Raw genomic sequence first — 17,824 nt, 5'->3', positions numbered from 1 at the left:
ACATGCTAATATCCCTATATCTGAGTACAATCACACAGACAAACTACTTGCAGGATTGGGACCAAAATCTAACTTTGGGCCTTCATGTACTAGAAAATTTACCCAACATTGCTCAGGTCCTTAATTATTTTTTTTTATATAAAATGAAAGTGTACATGTCTCATCTAAGTCATTGCTCTGGGGTGGGGCTGAAGATGAGGGGTTAAGTATGTAGGCTGCCCCAGGGAGAGAAGACTATCCCCATCCTCTCTCATCACAGCAACTTGGGGACAGGTGAGAAGTGCCTCTCCATGGCCGCTGAAGCTCTAGCAGCACAGCAGGGAAGGGGTGCATGTTGTCCCGCTGGGGTAGGTTCAGGTTTGTCTGCCCCATGCGGCCCCCAACCAGAGTGAGGAATGCAGCACACTGCGCACTTTCCTTTCACTCCCTAAAGAAAGGGAACAGCTAGCAATGTCCCCATATGAAGTGGGAGCTTAAGTCCTGCTACCTTGGCTAAAGGACACTGGGGGGGCGGGGTGAGGGAGAAAGAGGGAGGCTCAGAACTGGGACAGTCCCAGACGAGAGGGGAAACGGGAGCCCCCAATCAACCCCTTTCACCTGCCTCTGCCTGGTGATTCTGTCTCTTTTCTATATGTTTTTATGAGAAGCAATCTCATTCTAGGCACATCCCATTCTCCTGGTACTACCAAACCTTTAATAAGAAAAAGCTGTATACTGAATTTGGTGACCCAGCTCTTATTGTTTAGGAGGAGCTCTTGAACAGACAGGCACACAGACAGCAAACTCTCTCAAATATATAGTAGATAACGTTGTCCTGTTCAGTGTACAGATATAGTTCCTATGCTTCCACTGCCATCAATAGTGCTACCAAAACAAGTTGCAGTTTGTTAAATTCTCAAGGCTGATTATATTGCTTAGGCATGTAAAAGATTAGTCAATTATCCGATAAGCAGAAGCTTATCAGATAGTCGACTAGTGATGTGACCAGTTGCTTCCCCCCACCTTGCTGCCTCTCTGATAGAAGCAGCAAGGTGGGGGTGGGCGAGAGGGAGAGAGAGAGCAGGAGCAGGTGCTGGGGGGAGCCAGCTTTAAACCTGGTACCCCAGCATCATCTCTGCAAGGGCCAGGGGAAGTAGAGGCAATGGCACAAGCAGGGACTGAAGCAGTCTCCCCTTGTGCCGCTTCTGTTGTGATTCTGCCTTTGAAATGTACAAGAGCCACAGCGACACTGAAACTGAGTCCCTGAGCCTTTGAAATGTACAATAAGGACTCTCATACATTTCAAAAGCAGAAGCTCCAGAGGGAGCACGGGGCCAGCGAGGGACTCCTCCACTGGCCCCGAGCTCCCTGTGGGGCTTCCTTTTGAAATGTACAAGAGCCCAGCCAGGGTTCTTGTATATTTCAAAGGCTCAGGTGCCAAAGGGAGTGCAGGACCAGTGGGGGAGTCCCTCTGGGAGAGTCCCTGGATGGCTCTGCACTTCCTGCCAGGCTTCTGCTTTTGAAATGTGCAAGAGCCCCGCTAGGGACTCCCCTGCTGGTCCTGAAATGTACAAGAGATCCGCTGGGACTCTTGTACATTTCAAAGGCTGAGGCACGCAGGGCTCTTGCTACTGTTCAAAGGCAAAGGCACCCTTATAGACAAATTGAATAGACAATGGGACTCTCATTGACTATTTGATTAGTTAATTGATCTCAATTTAACATCCCTACTATCACTTTAGTGAATAGAATGGCACCTATAGCAAGAACAGTGTCAAATTAACATTGGTCATTTTCACCTAGAACTAGATAAATCCATGGAGGATAGGTGACTATTGGGCAGGAATGGTGTCCCTAGCCTTTGTTCATCAAAAGCTGGGAATGGGCAATAGGGAATGAATCACCTAATGATTCCCTCTGCTGTTCATTCCCTCTGGGGTACCTGGCATTGGCCACTGTCAGAAGACAGGATACTGAACTAGACAGACCTTTTGTCCGACCCAGTATGGCCATTCTCATGTTATGGTCTTATGACTAGTGATATATTTGTTGGCAGTCTCTGACAAAAGTGCAGTAGATTAAATGGGCACAAGGAATGATCTACCCTTCCCCTATCAAAGAGGTGATCCCAGCACATTGGTGTGGAGGGAAGCTTTAACTGTCATTACATTTCTGCAATACAATTCTGTGGGCAAGGAGGACCTTTAGTCTTCAGCAATTTCATAGGTACTAAAACTCACTCAAAAAAAAAAAGTGGAGTTTCTATATTTCACTTTTGCAAAGCAAGGGAAGGGTCAACTGGGCAGATCTACCACCTCTCTGTTTTAATTCAATATTTGCATGTAGTACTTGCCCCCCTCCACTATGCTGCATTCCTTTTAGCAGGCTTCTTAGGCTACACCCACAGTAGAAGCTATGCCCCAGGTCACAGACACACTAATGCTAGCTCAAGTATAAGTAGTGGTGTAGCCATGTTAGCATGGGCAGCAGGAGTATGGCTTAGCTATGATGTGTTCAAACCATCCAAGCCCTGTGTGTATACACTAGGGGTGTAATAGTGTAGTCGATTAACCGATAAGCAAAAGCTTATTGGTTAATGTTATAGACTACACACATTTCCTTCCCTGCCCCCGCCAGGAAATTTTTTAGTAGGCTGGTCAGCAGCCTGGCTCACTTTGGGCTTGCGATGGGTCTGGGACCTACTCTGCTGCGGCTCTGCATTTAAACTGTATTAGAAGCTGGGCAGGCAGTCCAATTCTGTCCTGTCTCACGCTGGGTCCGGGAGCTCAGATATTCCCTAGAGAGGCGCTGCTGACACCCTATGCTGCTGCTTCTTTGCCAGAGGCAGCAGCACTGGGCGACAGGCAGCCCGTCTGCAAAGAGAGCTGGTTTTTAAACTGGCTCCTCTCACGGACCAGCTCCTGCTTCTCACCCCACTCTCTGCCACTGGCAGGGGCAGGGAGGGAAATGTGTGTAGTCTATAAAATGAACCTATAAGCTTGTGCTTATCGGTTAATCCACTAAACTATTACATCCCAGATGCAGCAGTGCGGAGTGGCAGAGGGCTCCTCAGGAGTGAGGCCAGAGTGCACTGGCTGCTGGCCCCAGGCTCGGGGACTATAGAAAAGTCAACTAACTGATAAGAATTCATGAGGTTACTTGACTATTCAATTAACCAATATTTAACATTCCTAGTATACACTCAGCATGCCTAAACTGTGCCACTGCTGGTACTGCTCATGATACCACAGCTACACCTTACTTTATACACCAGTGTTAGAGGTCATTGAGCTACTCCAAGTACATGTGTATGAGCTGGGAAACACACCTCTACCTCATAGCGCAGATGTAAGCTAAGGCATTTAATTGTAATGACTTTTTGTAAGAAAATAGCAGTACAGAATATCAGCATGATATACCTGAAATCAGAGAAACTGGTTTTGGATAAATTCTCAAGGAAGATAATACTGTTAAAGTAGATTGTAGATTTCAGTTGTGACCAGTTTTGAAAAAAAAATGTTGTATACCACTGCAAATGAAACCATTACTTTGCTTGTCTAAAAACTAACTTTTTTGGGGGGAGAAAATTAAATGTATTCAAGTGCCTAAGTCATTAAAAACATTTGCAGCACATGCCAATTATGACTTCTGGTCCTTATTCACACTCTCAGGTATGCTGCAATAGTTCTGGTCTACTTCCCAATTTCTGTTACATCGGTTACATGAGCAACTAAGATACTTTTCTGTGTATCTAAAACTGCCAACTGTGATGTTTCAATATCAACTGTCCCAGCTATTCCCAAATTAGTGTATAAAAGATTTCCTCACACTGTTTCAGAACAATGCAAGTACAGGTTGAACCTCTCTAGTCTGGCCCTTTCTGGTCCAGCAATATTTGTGGTCCAGCATGATTTTAGTTAGCCAGATGTCCACTTATCATGAGTGTGGCCAAGATTCCCATGGTCCCATAAAGTTTGTTTACAGCCTCCACTCCAAGCTCTCGATGTTCTGTGCTGTTATTTAGCGCCAATGTACCCTAAATGTCTTCTAAGAGCCCAATAAGCAGTGCAAGTGTTGGTAATGCTGCTACATAATATTGACCTCCCGTGCTTCTGCAAATTCTCTGGTTCGGCACCGGGCAGGTCCTGAGGGTACAGGACTACAGAGATTCAACCAGTAGTTAAAAGTCTAATATAATTTCATAAAATGCACTATGAAACAAAATAAGTCATCTTTAAATAAACCGGTTACATATTTGACAGGATCCTTCTTACTAAAGTCAATTCAAGAGTATTTTCAACATCTCTGTTTAAGCCAAAAAGATGGTCTTTTAGGCAATTTTTGGAATAGTATAGCACTCCTCCAAATGTTCAAGCTACAGGTTCCAAATTTGGGCTTCTGAAGAAAAGACCAAGTGCAGATATACTGCTGACATACACAGACACACTTCTCCCACCCTCCCAAGAATTTAGAAAAACATAAAAATGAATCCTGAGCTTATCTGTTAATCCTGTCTACTCCATGCATTCCCCCTCCCCCTTCCCCTGCCCCCATGCCTCTATCAGGGAATGAGGGGGAAGAAGAGCTGGCTCCCCACAAGCACCAGATCCGCCTGCCTGCCTCTCCCCCATCAGAAGCAGCAGCACGGAGGGTAAGGGCTGGAAGGTGGGAGCTGATACATGTGGGGAGCCAGCTCTGCTCTATCAGAGGCAAGGGGGCAGAAGTCAGTGCTGGTGGGAGCTGGCTTAAAAGCACACTCATTCTTTTAAACTGGTTCCCTTCACAGACCAGCTCCTGCCTGCTATCCTCTGATACAGAGGAAGCAGCACAAGGTGGGTAGCAGTCCCTATTTGCAGGGAGCCCAATCTCTCTGAGGACAGAGGTTGGTACGGCATCCCATGGAGAACAGACTCTGTCTGTGGCGAGCGCAGACCTGTTGTGGACAGGGGCTGTTGCCGCCCTACACCGTTGCCTCTGATAGAAAGGCAGCAGCGTGGGGTAGCATGCAGCTTTTAAACCAGCTCCCTGCATGGACTGGCTCCCCCCTGCCACCCCACGCTGCTGCCTCTCTGTCAAGCAGCACAGGGTGGCAGGTGGCTCTCCTGTGTGCTTTTCATTTAACATGCGGACCGGTGGGTTGGGACTAAGCCACCCTGCCCGTGCAAGTTTAAAATGCCAAGCACACAGTGGGGGGAAAGGAGTGTTGCAGTTAACCAGGACTGTCAGCTGATAAGCGACTGCTTCTTGGTTAAGTTAGCCAACTGGCCAGTAACATCCCTAATGTAAATGAACTAAACTGTTTTTTAAAAAGGTAAAGGCAGACCACTTCAAGCACTTTTAAAAATAATCTTTTTGTGAAGGCCCAGATTAATAAAAATATTCACATTTTATATTTAGTGTCATTTATGTGGAACAGTAATTGGACATTTGGTAGTAAGGACTGAAAATAAAACAACTAGTTTATTTTTCTTTGGAAAATACAGAACATATGCTACATCAGTGGCTCTCAACCGGGAGTACGCACACTTCAGGGAGTATGCAGACATCTTCCAGGGGGTACAGCAACTCATCTTGCTATTTGCCTAGTTTTACACTAGCCTATATAAAAGCACTACTGACATGAGTAAAAATTTCATATAACTTATTTATACTGCTCTATCTAGCACGCATTGAAATGTAAGTACAATATTTATATTCTATTTTACTGTATAATTATAAAATCAATTAGAAAGCAAGCAATTTTTCAGTAATAGTATGATGTGACACTCTTGTCTTTTTTTTTGTGTCTGACTTTGTAAGGAAGTAGTTTTTAACTGAGGTGAAGCTTGGGCATACACAAGACAAATTAGACTCCTGAAAGGCATAGAGAACAGTATTCTGGTAAGGTTGAGAGCCACTCTGCTACAAAGTAGGCAAATTTGCAGAAGTGAATGTTAAATTGTTGTTACTCTGTGCAGACTATTTTTTTGAGCATGCATCTTTTGTTTTCTAGTTATTTCATGAATAAGCACCTTGGATTTGCATGAGCAAACTGTATAGCATACAGCTCTCCCATTTTTATGTGCTAATATTGTTTGCCTAGGTTAATTTCAGGTTTTCTGCACACACATTTGGATGTACAAACTTTACAGGTGCAACTTCAGAGATGGGTAAAACTTCCTTTGAAAATCTGATCAACTATGTTGTACTTTGAAATTCAATTATGTTTTTGTATAGGAATCAATTCTACCCTCAAACATACGTAAACACCATTTAAGTTAATGGCATTTGTAAGTGTTTATTGAGGAAGAATCCTATATATCTAGGGCTAGATTTTCTGAAGTACTCAGCACCTATAACTGAGACCAGATTTTCAGAACAGCTCCATCCAGCAGCTCTCACTGTCCTCAATAGAAGCTGCTGAAGTCTAACCTCTACTGAAAATTTGGCCATTTAATTTAAGTGCTTAAGTGGGAGCTGAGCTCTGTTGAAAATGTGTCACCTAAAAATCATTGCTTCACTCCCAATACAGTCTAATATCGCAACCATTTAAAAAAATATCAAAATCAAAACCAATTTACAACTGCTAAGTTTCTAGTGCAAATGTACAAGTTTTCTATTTTAAAATGCATGCTCTATAGAGTGACAGAACAAAGTTTTACATCTTTTATGCCAAGTTAACTTCAAAGGACTTAATCCTAAAAATTAAAAAGTTAGAGCCTACAAAGCCCTACTTTGATTTCACTTGGACCATGCAGAGGAATAGTTTATGCGTACTAAAGCCATAAAGATTGTGGCCCTTGTTGGTAAATGGGACACATTTTAGTAAGTTGATAAAATGCTTTTAAACCACTGACATTTTTATTAGAAACTGCTGATCATGTCAAAATAGGGACCTTCCACAACTAGTTATATTATGCAGTATTGCCATACCCCACTATGGAGCTAGATATCTAAATTTTTACTAACATCACCTGTAACCCATAAGGGCAATTTGATTAATATTGCAGCAAGAGATAACATCTTAAAATCTTGAAAAGTAGGATGCATTTTCAATTTAAAAACAAAACAGACGCCGTATTTAAAAAACCCAAACAAACAGGGATTTCAAGATTAAGACTTTGAGAAACATAAAACTAATTTTGAAACATCAACATAGGCATTATTCTTGCCAGGCAATATCTTTCTATGCAATAAAAATGTGGGATGTTATATCCCCATTGTGATTTAAATATACAGAATGTCTGACAGACTTCACTGAACCAAGCAGTGTCACATACTATATAAATAGAGTATTATACAGAAATATAGTGTACAGTAAGATAATATGGTTGCTGATATCTTATATGAGAAGTGCATCAATCTAAGGCAGGGTAGTAGTTTCAACAGATCTCATTTTTACTACTTTAAGACCTATTGAAATGAATTGCATATGCACACCATTGATTTCATTAGGTAGTAATAAAATTTAATTGGCTGTTCTTTGTATAGTAATATCATCTAGCAAAAACGACAAAAAAAAATCAAGGATATTTGACAGAGCATAGACCAGTTCTCTGAATAGAAAGATTTTTTTTTTCTTTTGGCCTTTAACTCACTCCATAATGATGTAGGGCTTGGTTCCATGTTAGCTACTACAGGAGCTGCAACCATATACACAACAGGGTGAGGTAAGGACAGAATAAGATTGCTTTTGTACTGAAGGTCCAGTGATAAAAGATCATCATCGTGAGCTCCAAAACAGAGAGCATAACTCTGATTTCATGTTATTTTAATGTATTTATGGTAAAAGAAAGCAGCTTCTTTCCTTATGCTGTACCTGCTGCTCCAATATCAAGCAATGCTCTTTGTGGGATACTGAGGGCACGCAGGGACAGGGAAAAGAGCAGCATGCTAGATTATATGAATTACTGAGAAAACTGCTTTAAAGTCAAAATGTATTCTATAAAAATAAAACAGCAAGGTGCTTTATATCACATTTTGTTGGTTCGCAACTTTGTTCACACTTGCAATTTAGTAAAAAGGAAGATCTAAACAACAGTAAGGTTTCTAAAATAGTTCTGTGTCAACATGCCCTTGTCACCTGAAACAGCATAAAAATCGTGACATTCCATGCCACTGTTCAAAACCTAGTGATATCTGAGAACAAGAGCTTCCCCATGATTTACAAATCTAGATATATGAATCATTCATCGTCCTCTCAACAACACATACAGTCACAAAATAAAAATCTCTAGTATTTACTTACCTGGTGGTAATTGAAAGTTCTGAATATTAGTTGGATTCTGAGGTGCCTGAGGCAGACGTGGTGCTAAAACTGTAGGAGTCAAAGTTGCTCTGATACCACTTGTAGTTGCTGTTGGAGTCCTTGGCAAACTTTGTGCCACTGTACTGGTAGTGCCCTTAGCCATTCCTGTAGGGGTACCAGGAGCTGCTGGAGGTATCCCTCCAGGATTGGGAGCCACATTGGAGAGCCCAGCTTGCATAGTTTGCCCAATTATCATGTTACCCCCTGTAGTACTGGGCTGGCCACTAGCAACTAGTGTCTGCTGCTGGGATACTGCATGCACTATAGTTTTAGGAGACTCTGATTTGATGACCTGTGTAGTGGGTGCTGCTGGCACACTGGAACCAGGTTGACTGTTCACAAGTGGTGTTTGGAGGGAAACTCCAGAGCCCACAGTGACTGCAGCAACAGCAGGAAAACTCCCTACACCCACACTGATGGCTGAATTGATCACAGTATTGCTCCCATTCTGAGTGGCTGCAGCAGCTGCAGCAACCGTGGGTCCTGCTGTGTGAATTGGTGGTCTCACCAGTGCTACAGTAGGCCCCGCACCTACAATGCTTGGTGACGGCTGTGAAGAGATTACTGTGGGGGATGGGGATGAGGTGGAGGACACAGCGGTGCTGAGGAAAGAAGTCTGGATGACAGTGTTAGAAGCTGAAGGCAAAACAGCATTAACTGTATTTCCTTTCCCCACAGATCCAGGTCCATTGTTAACTAGAGGGGCAACAGTAGGTGCAGCAGCAGGATTAGCAGTTGCAGGAGTCCCAGAGAAAGAAGCACTTCCCGAATGGTGAGAGTTCATCACCACATTACTCCCATTCAAAGTCTGCACCGTTGTGGTCCCAATTTTGCCATTCCTGGTGGATAAGGCAGTTGCCATTGTACTGATAACCACAGATTTGCCCTGACTGAGGGTCCCTGGAGCAGCAGCAGCTTCAGATCCGCCTCCTCCTGCTGCTGCAGCAGTGGTGGTGCTGGTTGTAGTGGCTCCATCCAGAGCTGAACTCTGGGACCTGGTGTTATGATTAATAACACCCCCTTGCACTCCTCCAGCCCCTGAAACAACAAGAAGAAGGTTCAATGGAGAGAATGTGCAGGAGGTGAAAACAAAAGGTAGAGGGAGTGTGTTTCTCCACCCTCCCAATTCTTCTTTACCCCCTCGCCCCCACGTCCTCCATACTGTCTGGAATGAGACAAGAAAAAAAAATGGGCTGAAAATACAAATTATCTTTTTCTGGGTAGAGAGGTTACCATGAAGCCCTTCTATGCCCCATATTCACACCTGGCAGCAGTGATATTAGATATAGCCACCCCTTGAACCAACTATAACAAGAAAAAGAGGACAGACAGACATACAACAGGACAGATCTGGACAATAAAAGAGCTGGGATACATCTTTATCCTAAACTTTCTTCTCTCCCACATTTCAGGGCCTGACATTACATTTAACAACTTCCTTTACATTCCAGTTAATGAATTTAGAGAAAAAATGTTTTAAAAGATGCGGGGGGAGGGGAAAAAAAGTCTTCCCTGTGCCCTCTACACTTTGCACACTTTACCCCCCAATTCTTTCATGTCCTGTAGAGGAACCTAGTAGTTCCATGCAGTTAAACTAGTACAATAATGTAAAAAATAGGGGATGAAAACTGTCAGTGTGACAAAGAAAAAGTTGCCAAAAGAGGACTTTGTTCACACCAGGGCCTGTGCTGTTGTAATTCTGCTCCTCAAGCTCCCACAATCAAAGACAAATATGGGGAGAAAACAGACTCAGGCACTGAGGACACTACAATGTGCCCTCCTACTCTAAGACCTCCTCATCCCATTTTAATGAGGTCTGGTATCACAATTAACACCAGACTTGGCAGTCCAGGTCCTGAATTAAGGAGAGAGACATGAGAAGGGAGCTGTCACAGATAACCCTTATAATGTGTGTGTCTCAATAGCTAAGAGGACCCTCCTGCAAAATCCTCATTACAGATCTGCTATTATTAATATAAGCATCCTCTTACATTTCAGCAACAAGAAGCAGAAAATAGTAGGGGGGACATAAAACAGATAGATACTGGGCAGATAAGAATATTTTTCTCTTTCCTAAAAACAACCTCCCACCCACTCTCATAAAGTGAGACTTAATATTGTGATTAACATCATCCTCTTAAAACAAAGCTCCTCCATCAAGCAGAAAACATTCACAGGTAACATATGGAGAAGCCCATCTGAGGAGGATAGGGATTGTGCCCTCAGTCGTCCCGTCCCCCCCATCCAAGGACCTTATGTTGCCATGACACCCCCTTGAGGGAGAACGAGGAATGAAATGTGTTGAATACCCCCTCCAAACTCCTAATACAAGAGGGGTTATGGGGAATACCCAGACAGATGTGAGGGGGGAGGCATTTTAGGGGCTTCTTCCCCTTGAAATCCCTCCTCACTTCCTCCTATACAGGAAATGGGTGTCATGATTAATAACACCCCTTTGCACTTCAGCAACAGAGAAGGGGGAAGGGAAGGAGCACCCAAACAGAAATTGGAAGGCCCTATTAATGGGGAATCCCCCCCAATAAAACCAATCAACATACACCAGCAACAGGGAAGGCAGAGGAATATTCAGACAAACTGAGGGAAAAATCATTATCAGAGGGGTAGTTTGCCCCCATTAGTTCCCCTCCTTGACTCCTCTGATTAATAGCACCCGTTTACCCTCCAGCAACAACAGGAGAAAAAGAAAAGGGACTGATAACCCATCAGTGTCTTGTTTATGGCTCTCTTAAGGGGGTGCAGTACCCCTATATAGCAAGAAACACCTCCTCTACACCCCAGGAACGAGGAGGAAGAGGGGCACAGTCAGACATATACTAAAGGGCCTGGTGTATGGGGGGGTATCTCCCCAATATGATTTATACCGCCCCTTGCACTCCAGCTCTTGCCACAACAACAAGGAGGAGGAGAGAGGGAAAAGGGGGGAAAGCAGTAAGGGAGGGAGGCAGTCAGAGCTTGGGAGTGGGGGGAGGGGAGGCCCCTTTCCCAGAGAGCCCCCCACCCCGGCCCAGGTTACCTGCTTTTGTGATCTCTGGGGCACTGAGTCCCATCTTGCTGCTGCTGCTGCTGCTCTCTGTTTGGACATTAGCATTGCCTCCTACTACTACTCCTCCAGGGCTAGGGCTAGGGCTGCTGCTGCTGCTACTGCTGCTCACAACATGGTTCCCCAGCAGCCCCCCAGCGGTCCTGAGGGGCTCCTGCGCCTTGTGGTGCTGGTGGTGATGGCCGGAGGCCGCCAGCTGGGACTCGAGGGAGCCCACCAGGTCGCTCACCACCTTCTCATCCACCTCCGTGTTCAGGAAAACCTCATCCAGCAGATCCGAGCCCGCCGCCATCTTTTTTTTGGAGGGTTCCTGTGAGCTGCTCCCTCCTCCCCCTTCCACTCCTCCCTCCCGCCCCCCCACACACGCTGCCCTCTCACAGCGCAGGCGCACGGAAGCCGGCTCACATCACCGGCCGGAGAGGGATTCCGCTGGCTGGTGATTGGCCGCCAGCCGCCTATAAAAGCCCGGGCAAATGGCTGCGAAGGTTTAGTTGGGAGTCGGGCGGCGGCGGCCCGGACGCGAAGCTGCAGGAGCAGCGGGGGCTGAAGGTGTTGGGGGGGGACGGCGGCTGGACGGGGGGAGGGCAGGGCGATGAGGCTGGTTCGTGCCGCGGGGCGAGACGAGGGGTGCGCGGGCGGGGGCGGGCGGCTCTTTGTCCGCCTGCGCTCAAGATGGCTGCATGTCTCCCTGCTGCTCGCTGCGTCTGGCCCGTGTCGCCAGAGCGAGTCTGAAGGGCGCCCCACACCTGTGCCAACTGCGTGTAACTGATCCACCGGGAAGGGGGGGGGACGCGGCCGCAGGCCCCACGCCCAGCCTCGGGAGGGGGCTGAGCCCCCGGCCGGGCAGCCTCGTCTCCCGGGTTGGAAAGCGAGCTGCAGGGCGAGGAGCCGGCTGGCGGGGCTGTGCCCGGCGCCCCACACAAGCAGCCACCCTCCCCCCGCCGTGTCCGGTGGCCCGCGGGCAGTGAGTGCCGCTGCTCCGCGGGGACTTCAAACGCCTTCCTCGGCTCGCGCAGAGCGGCTGCGGGAGCTCCCTGGGACAGAGCGAAGGAGGCTGCAGGGGGAAGATCCGGGAGGGGAAGGCGCCACTAATCTGTGTGCACGGCAAGGTGCTGTCGAGCTTCCCTGAACGTGAATTTAGGAAACTGACTCAGCGGTCTGGGGGTGGGCAGGCCCTGCCACCCGACAGGCTATAATAAATGAGCGCGGTGAATGCGTATACAAGGGGGAGGGGATTGGGGTGCTTGGAGTAAAGTCCTGGAAAAAAAAATGGGAGGTGGCTGAGCTGAAATGAAAGCTTAACAGAAAGGCGGGATGGAAGGAGGGAGGAGATTTTAGCCGAATATCTACTGCTAAACATCTTGTCCACGACTTCAGCCTTTCAGAGGAAATTAAAGCGTTGAGTCCAGAGCAGCTACAGTTGAACAGAGAATGGACTGTTGTATTCAAAATCACCGCCAGAGAAATGCATTCTTCTTAAATTCCATTTTGAACAGTACTACAGAGGTTAGTACCCATTTAGTTTGTAAACCCAAAGGTGCTTAGAGGAGACAGTAGTCTTTAGCAATACAAGTAATCTGCTTCTTGATCACTAATCTTACACAGATTCTAGATAGAAATTGAACTTGAACATTATGTATCATCTTAAGAAAGGAAGTTCAGGTATGGTAAAAATGCAGCCTGTCCTTTAATAGTGAAACTATTTACTAAGCACTACCTTCAAAGTCTAGAATAACATTAATTGCAAGAAAATTTCTTCTGCAGTGTACAGTGACTCTTATGCTACCACTAAGTAAAGGTCTACAGTAGGCAAGTTAAGGCTGTAACCACTTGTTTAAACATTATAAATCTAAAATTATAAGTTTACCTTACCTCTGTTTTGTTGGTCACTTGAGCTGGCTAGCACTTAATGTTGAAATGTTTGTTGCAGTAGGAGCAGACTAAGATCCTGTGTAGCTTGTTATCACTTAGCAGTGTGTGGCCCTTCAGGTCCTAATGAGTGTCACTGACAAGTCTCCATTTTTGCAGCCCAGAGTGATTCATTTCCTCCAAAGCTTCTTTACTTCAACTAGACTAGAGACAAAGTATTACCCTAATAAGTATAGTAGATCTTTAGTTCCTGCATTCTACATCTGTTCTAATCCATGTAACCATCACTTCAGTTACATTGAGTCTTTCAAGCAATGTTGAGTTGTAAGAAGGAAAATAGTACAGAAAACCTTGTGTATTTTAGTCACAAATGCCCCACCCTAAAAGTCAGCTGGTCAGTCTATAAAGTGGTAAAGTCAGCTATCCAAATTCATGTGAAGGGAAGACATTAGAAAATTGCCTTGCTCCTCAACACGTTTGCAGCTAATACTTTCCTTAAGAGGTATTGGATTCCTACGAATACATTGCTTTATGGTTATAAAGTCTTCCAAAATAAGAGATGCCAATTTTGCCCCATTCATAGATAGATCTCTCCATGCTGTGGTTTTTATTCTTCCCTCCAAAGCACCCCTATTAGCATTCTAATATCTTACAGAGAATGTTTGAGTCGCTTCAGACATTGCAATATATTAATCCCTATGTCTGAATTCCCCTGGACAAACATGTCAATTAGCCTTTATAATGAATAATATATTTTTCTATCCTTGTTTTCAGTGATATAACCTATAACGTCACCTTGAAAGGAGTAAAGAAAGGACCTCTTTCTTCACAAATCTCCCAAGATCTATTTCTAATCCATATCAATATTGAACAGAACAAATGTTGTGTCCTAAAAATAAGTGTTATCTGAGGGCTTGTTGCTCAATTCCAGTAATGATGTGGCCAGAGCTTTCCTTTAAGTGCCTCTTCTACCAGCCAATGGCACCTTCTGCTGCTGCTGTAGGTAGGCATACCTCCCTCATTACAAGCATTAATAATTTCCAATTCAGTTAACTAAAAAGACACAGGAAATCTTGAGTAGAGGTCCAAGTACATCCCTGAAGTGGGATAGAGGGTAGTTTACAGGTGCTGCCAGGATGGTTCCAAAGACTTAGAGCAGCAAAGGTAGCCAAAAGCTATTCTTTCTTCCCCTTTCCCTAGCTGGGAACAGCAGAGCCTCAGATTGAGGACATAATGGAAAAGAGTGAAAGTGAACAATGGAAGGGAGAATGGGGGTTAAGGGAGAAGAGGTTAAGTAAAGGCAGAATTAAAACAGCAAGAGGGAGTGATGGAATCACTAATTGGCAGTATTATGGGCAGGCAGCAACTAGGGAGGAGCAGATGACATCTTAAGGGCATGAAGAGTTAGCAGGACTCTACATTCTTCTGCTGATGATGACTTTAAGGTATTTATCAGGGCTGGCCCAGAACATTTTGGCACCTTAGATGGGGAGCTCAAATGATGCCCCACATCCCCCTTGCTTAGGCCAAAATTTAAAAAGGTCTCTTGTGCCCTCCAGCACAGCACTCTACTGTCTCTGTGCATCTAGAGCAGAGAGAATACATATGCACCAGCAGCAGACAGTTTTCTATGCTCTGGCTATGTCTACACTTGCAGCTTCTTGTGTGAGAAATAAGCAAATGAGGCTGCATGGAATATTGCTGAGCCATATTTGCATACCTAATGAGCTGACACTTTGCAGAAGAGGCTCTTGTGCCAGAAGGAGCTGTCTACACTACCCCTTGCACAAGAAAAACCCTCTTGCACAATACTGTTATTCCTGAAAATGGTGCAATGGCATTGTGCAAGATGGTTTTTCTTGTGCAAGAAGGGGCAGTGTAGACAGCTCCTTCTGGTGCAAGAGTCTCTTCTGCAAAAATGGCAGCTCATTAGGTATACAAATGAGGCTCAGTGATATTCCATGCTTAGCCTCATTTGCATATTTCTCATGCAAGAAGCTATGAGTATAGACATAGCCTCTGGGTCCTAGTGGTGTGGGCCGCCCCCCCTTTTTCCCCCAGCACAGTCTGGCACCTGAAGTGACTGCCTCAGTTCACCTGGCATTTAGAACCTAGTTTATGGTCACATGGGTCCAGATACATGAAAGATATGGTGCCCAAGTTTGCTTTGACCCCACAAAATTAATGTCAAACCATGTAAGCACTTAAGTTTTCAAAGTAAAAGTTACTTAGGCCTCTGTGTTGGTGTCTGTAGGCTTACACAGAGGTGTCTTCCTCTTGGCATCTGTGTGCTTCTTTCCTCTCTAACCATTAAAAGGATTCATGAAGCAAGGGAAGATAAGCATTTGACTGCCTAGGGTGTTGACAGGGCCTCAGTAGACATGCACAGAGACTGTTAACCAGAATGGTTCCCATTCAAAAATCGAACCGGAGGAGGTACTGCTCATCTGAATATTTAGCCTAGTGATGTGTACTGGACCAGCTCTGGCAAAAAGGAGGGACTTGAACTAGGATGTCCAACAGCCTATGCAAGTGGTCTAACTACTAGGCTAAAAGTTAAAATGGGAAATGCATGTGTACACCCTCTCCAGCTATTATATGCAAAGTAAAGCTAGCACAACTCCTCTGAAAAGCAATTTATTTCAACCAACAGATTCTCATTTGAGGATTGCTAAGCAGATGCTTCTCCTGCAGTCTGGAATTAATGCCCTTCCCAGAGAGGAGCACACCCCCTCTCTGGTCAGCATCTCTCATTACCTAACTTAGGCAGTTCCTCAGTGGAATAGCTTTTGTGGATCTTGTTTTTAGGTGTCTGTGCACTCATTGTTGCTGGAACTAGAGGGGCAGAGGTGCTACAGCACCCTTTGGCTTTAAGAGGTTTCCATTACATGCAGGGTTTACTGTTTAGCTCAATGGTTCTCAACAACGCCATTATACAAATTGTTCCAGCCCTCCCTGTGTACCTAAAGCAGGAGTGAGGAACCTGTTTTGCATCAGGGGTCACTGACTCCCAGGCAAGTAGATTTTGTGTGCTCCAGCCCCATGGTGGGATATTGGGGGTAGGGGGAGAGTTGGAGTGTCAGCACAGGCTACCCACTGATGGGATGGGGCAAGCCTCAGGGCCTGGATCCCCACCCCTGATGTAGTCAGGTTTGTGGATAGCAGTATTAGTCATGTATTTTTTTTCTAAGTGCCTAATAGGCACCATGATGCTCAGTATTGCAACCCCTAAATCTTTGTGAAAACCCATCCAGAATGAATTAGGAATAAAATCCAGCAGTCGTCTTTCTCAGAGCTTTGTTTTCAACAAATATAGTAATAAGTACCCTAATAAGTAAGTAACAGCAATACAAAATTTCTACAAAACTCATTAACTTGTATATCACTCTACAAGCCATCTTCCAAGCTTCTGTCCTTTCACTCTACCTGTATGGTTTGTTTTTCAGTGGGAGACATTTATTACAATGTAAATTTAGAGTATGAGCCCTTCTCTGTAGGGATCCATGCCTTCTCTATGTTCTGCACTGTGCCTAATGCTCTTTTGGATGCTGTAAAATAATAAACAGACTTTAAAATCAGAATCACAGTGGGAGTTTCCTTATAATAAATTACTCATTTTTGTTGCCACTGCCTAAAGTAAAAAATACTACACACGGTAAGAACTACACCCAACCTCACAATTAAAAAGGAACAGTCTTCACCTCAGACTTCAAAGATTGTGCAGCTGAACCATGGAAATTGTTGATGGGATGGCCTAGAATATCAGTCCTGCATCTTTGATAGAAAGCCTTGCTCTGTGCTCACAAGGGTGCACTGTTATAATGTCTAACCCCCTCTTAATTGTAGTTATAGTACAGGAAGGTAGAGTGACTCATCCCATATCATTTAAAGCAGGGGTAGGGAACCTAAGGCCCAAGGGCCACATGTGCCACCTCTTTCTCCTACCCTTTCTTCCCCCCCCCCCCACCTGGATATAGCCCCCCAGGCTTGGGGCTTCTCCCCAACAGTGGGGAGCGCATGCTGGTGCTGCAGCATCCCCATCATTCCCAATATAACTGCAGCACACAAAATCTACTAGCCTGAGACCCTGAAGGTGCTGGTGTGCAAGGGGAATGTGGAGAATGTCTTTCTCCTCAGTCAAAGGCCACCTCAGTGAGGGATGGGATTTTTTTTTTGGGGGGGGGGTGTGGAGTGCACTTCTCACTTGTGTGCAGCTCCCAACTGATTTTTCTCTGGGTCAGTGGCCTTGGACAGAAAAAAAAGATTCCCCATCCCAATTTAAAGCAAGTTCCCCTCTAATAGCCTGAAAAAGTCACCGCACATAAGGATCGCTATTTGAAGCAAATGCTTATTACAGCAATCTAAGTAAATGATCAATTATTGGGGTGAGAACATCTGTGAGAAGTTTAAGTGTGTTAATGAGGGGAGTGTAGTCTGTGATCATAAACCTGGAATATCTGTTAATTCATAATGAAAATGACTCCCACATTACTCACATGATCAATCATATCTGTAGCACAAGTCCCCATCAATAAGTGGGTGAGTTTTGGAACAATCAGCCTCCTACTGATAGGGAGTGTTTCTCTCGTACACCCCCCACCCCCCAAACCATAAATGCAATTGAAATT

At 45.0% G+C, this 17,824-nt stretch overlaps 1 protein-coding gene and 1 long non-coding RNA gene across 4 annotated transcripts in view; one reads left to right on the top strand and one right to left on the bottom strand.

Annotated features, from left to right (window-relative positions):
* The window catches only part of TAF4 (TATA-box binding protein associated factor 4), a 73,038-nt gene extending 59,612 nt beyond the window's left edge, over positions 1-13,426 (bottom strand). For 2 of the 3 annotated variants that reach the window (XM_006126163.5, XM_025186158.3), the window contains exons 1-2: positions 11,301-11,645; positions 8,207-9,304 (exon numbers count right to left, since the gene is read on the bottom strand). In XM_006126163.5, coding sequence (XP_006126225.3) covers positions 8,207-9,304; positions 11,301-11,619 — 1,417 coding nt within the window. In that variant the 5' untranslated portion in view covers positions 11,620-11,645. Of the gene's footprint in view, positions 1-8,206; positions 9,305-11,300; positions 11,646-13,199 lie in introns of those variants that run through there. The other variant, XM_075901105.2, reaches the window with a different exon arrangement.
* Positions 11,760-14,932, top strand: LOC112546291 (uncharacterized). The gene is made up of 3 exons (XR_012896492.2): positions 11,760-11,876; positions 12,705-12,833; positions 13,971-14,932. It is a non-coding gene; the product is annotated as an uncharacterized LOC112546291 (long non-coding RNA).
* Positions 14,933-17,824: the final 2,892 nt, after the last annotated feature.

The sequence above is a fragment of the Pelodiscus sinensis genome, chromosome 17, assembly GCF_052426305.1.
Source record: "Pelodiscus sinensis isolate ZL-2025 chromosome 17, ASM5242630v1, whole genome shotgun sequence".
Lineage (NCBI taxonomy): Eukaryota > Metazoa > Chordata > Testudines > Trionychidae > Pelodiscus > Pelodiscus sinensis.
This window is presented reverse-complemented; position numbering and strand designations above follow the sequence as displayed.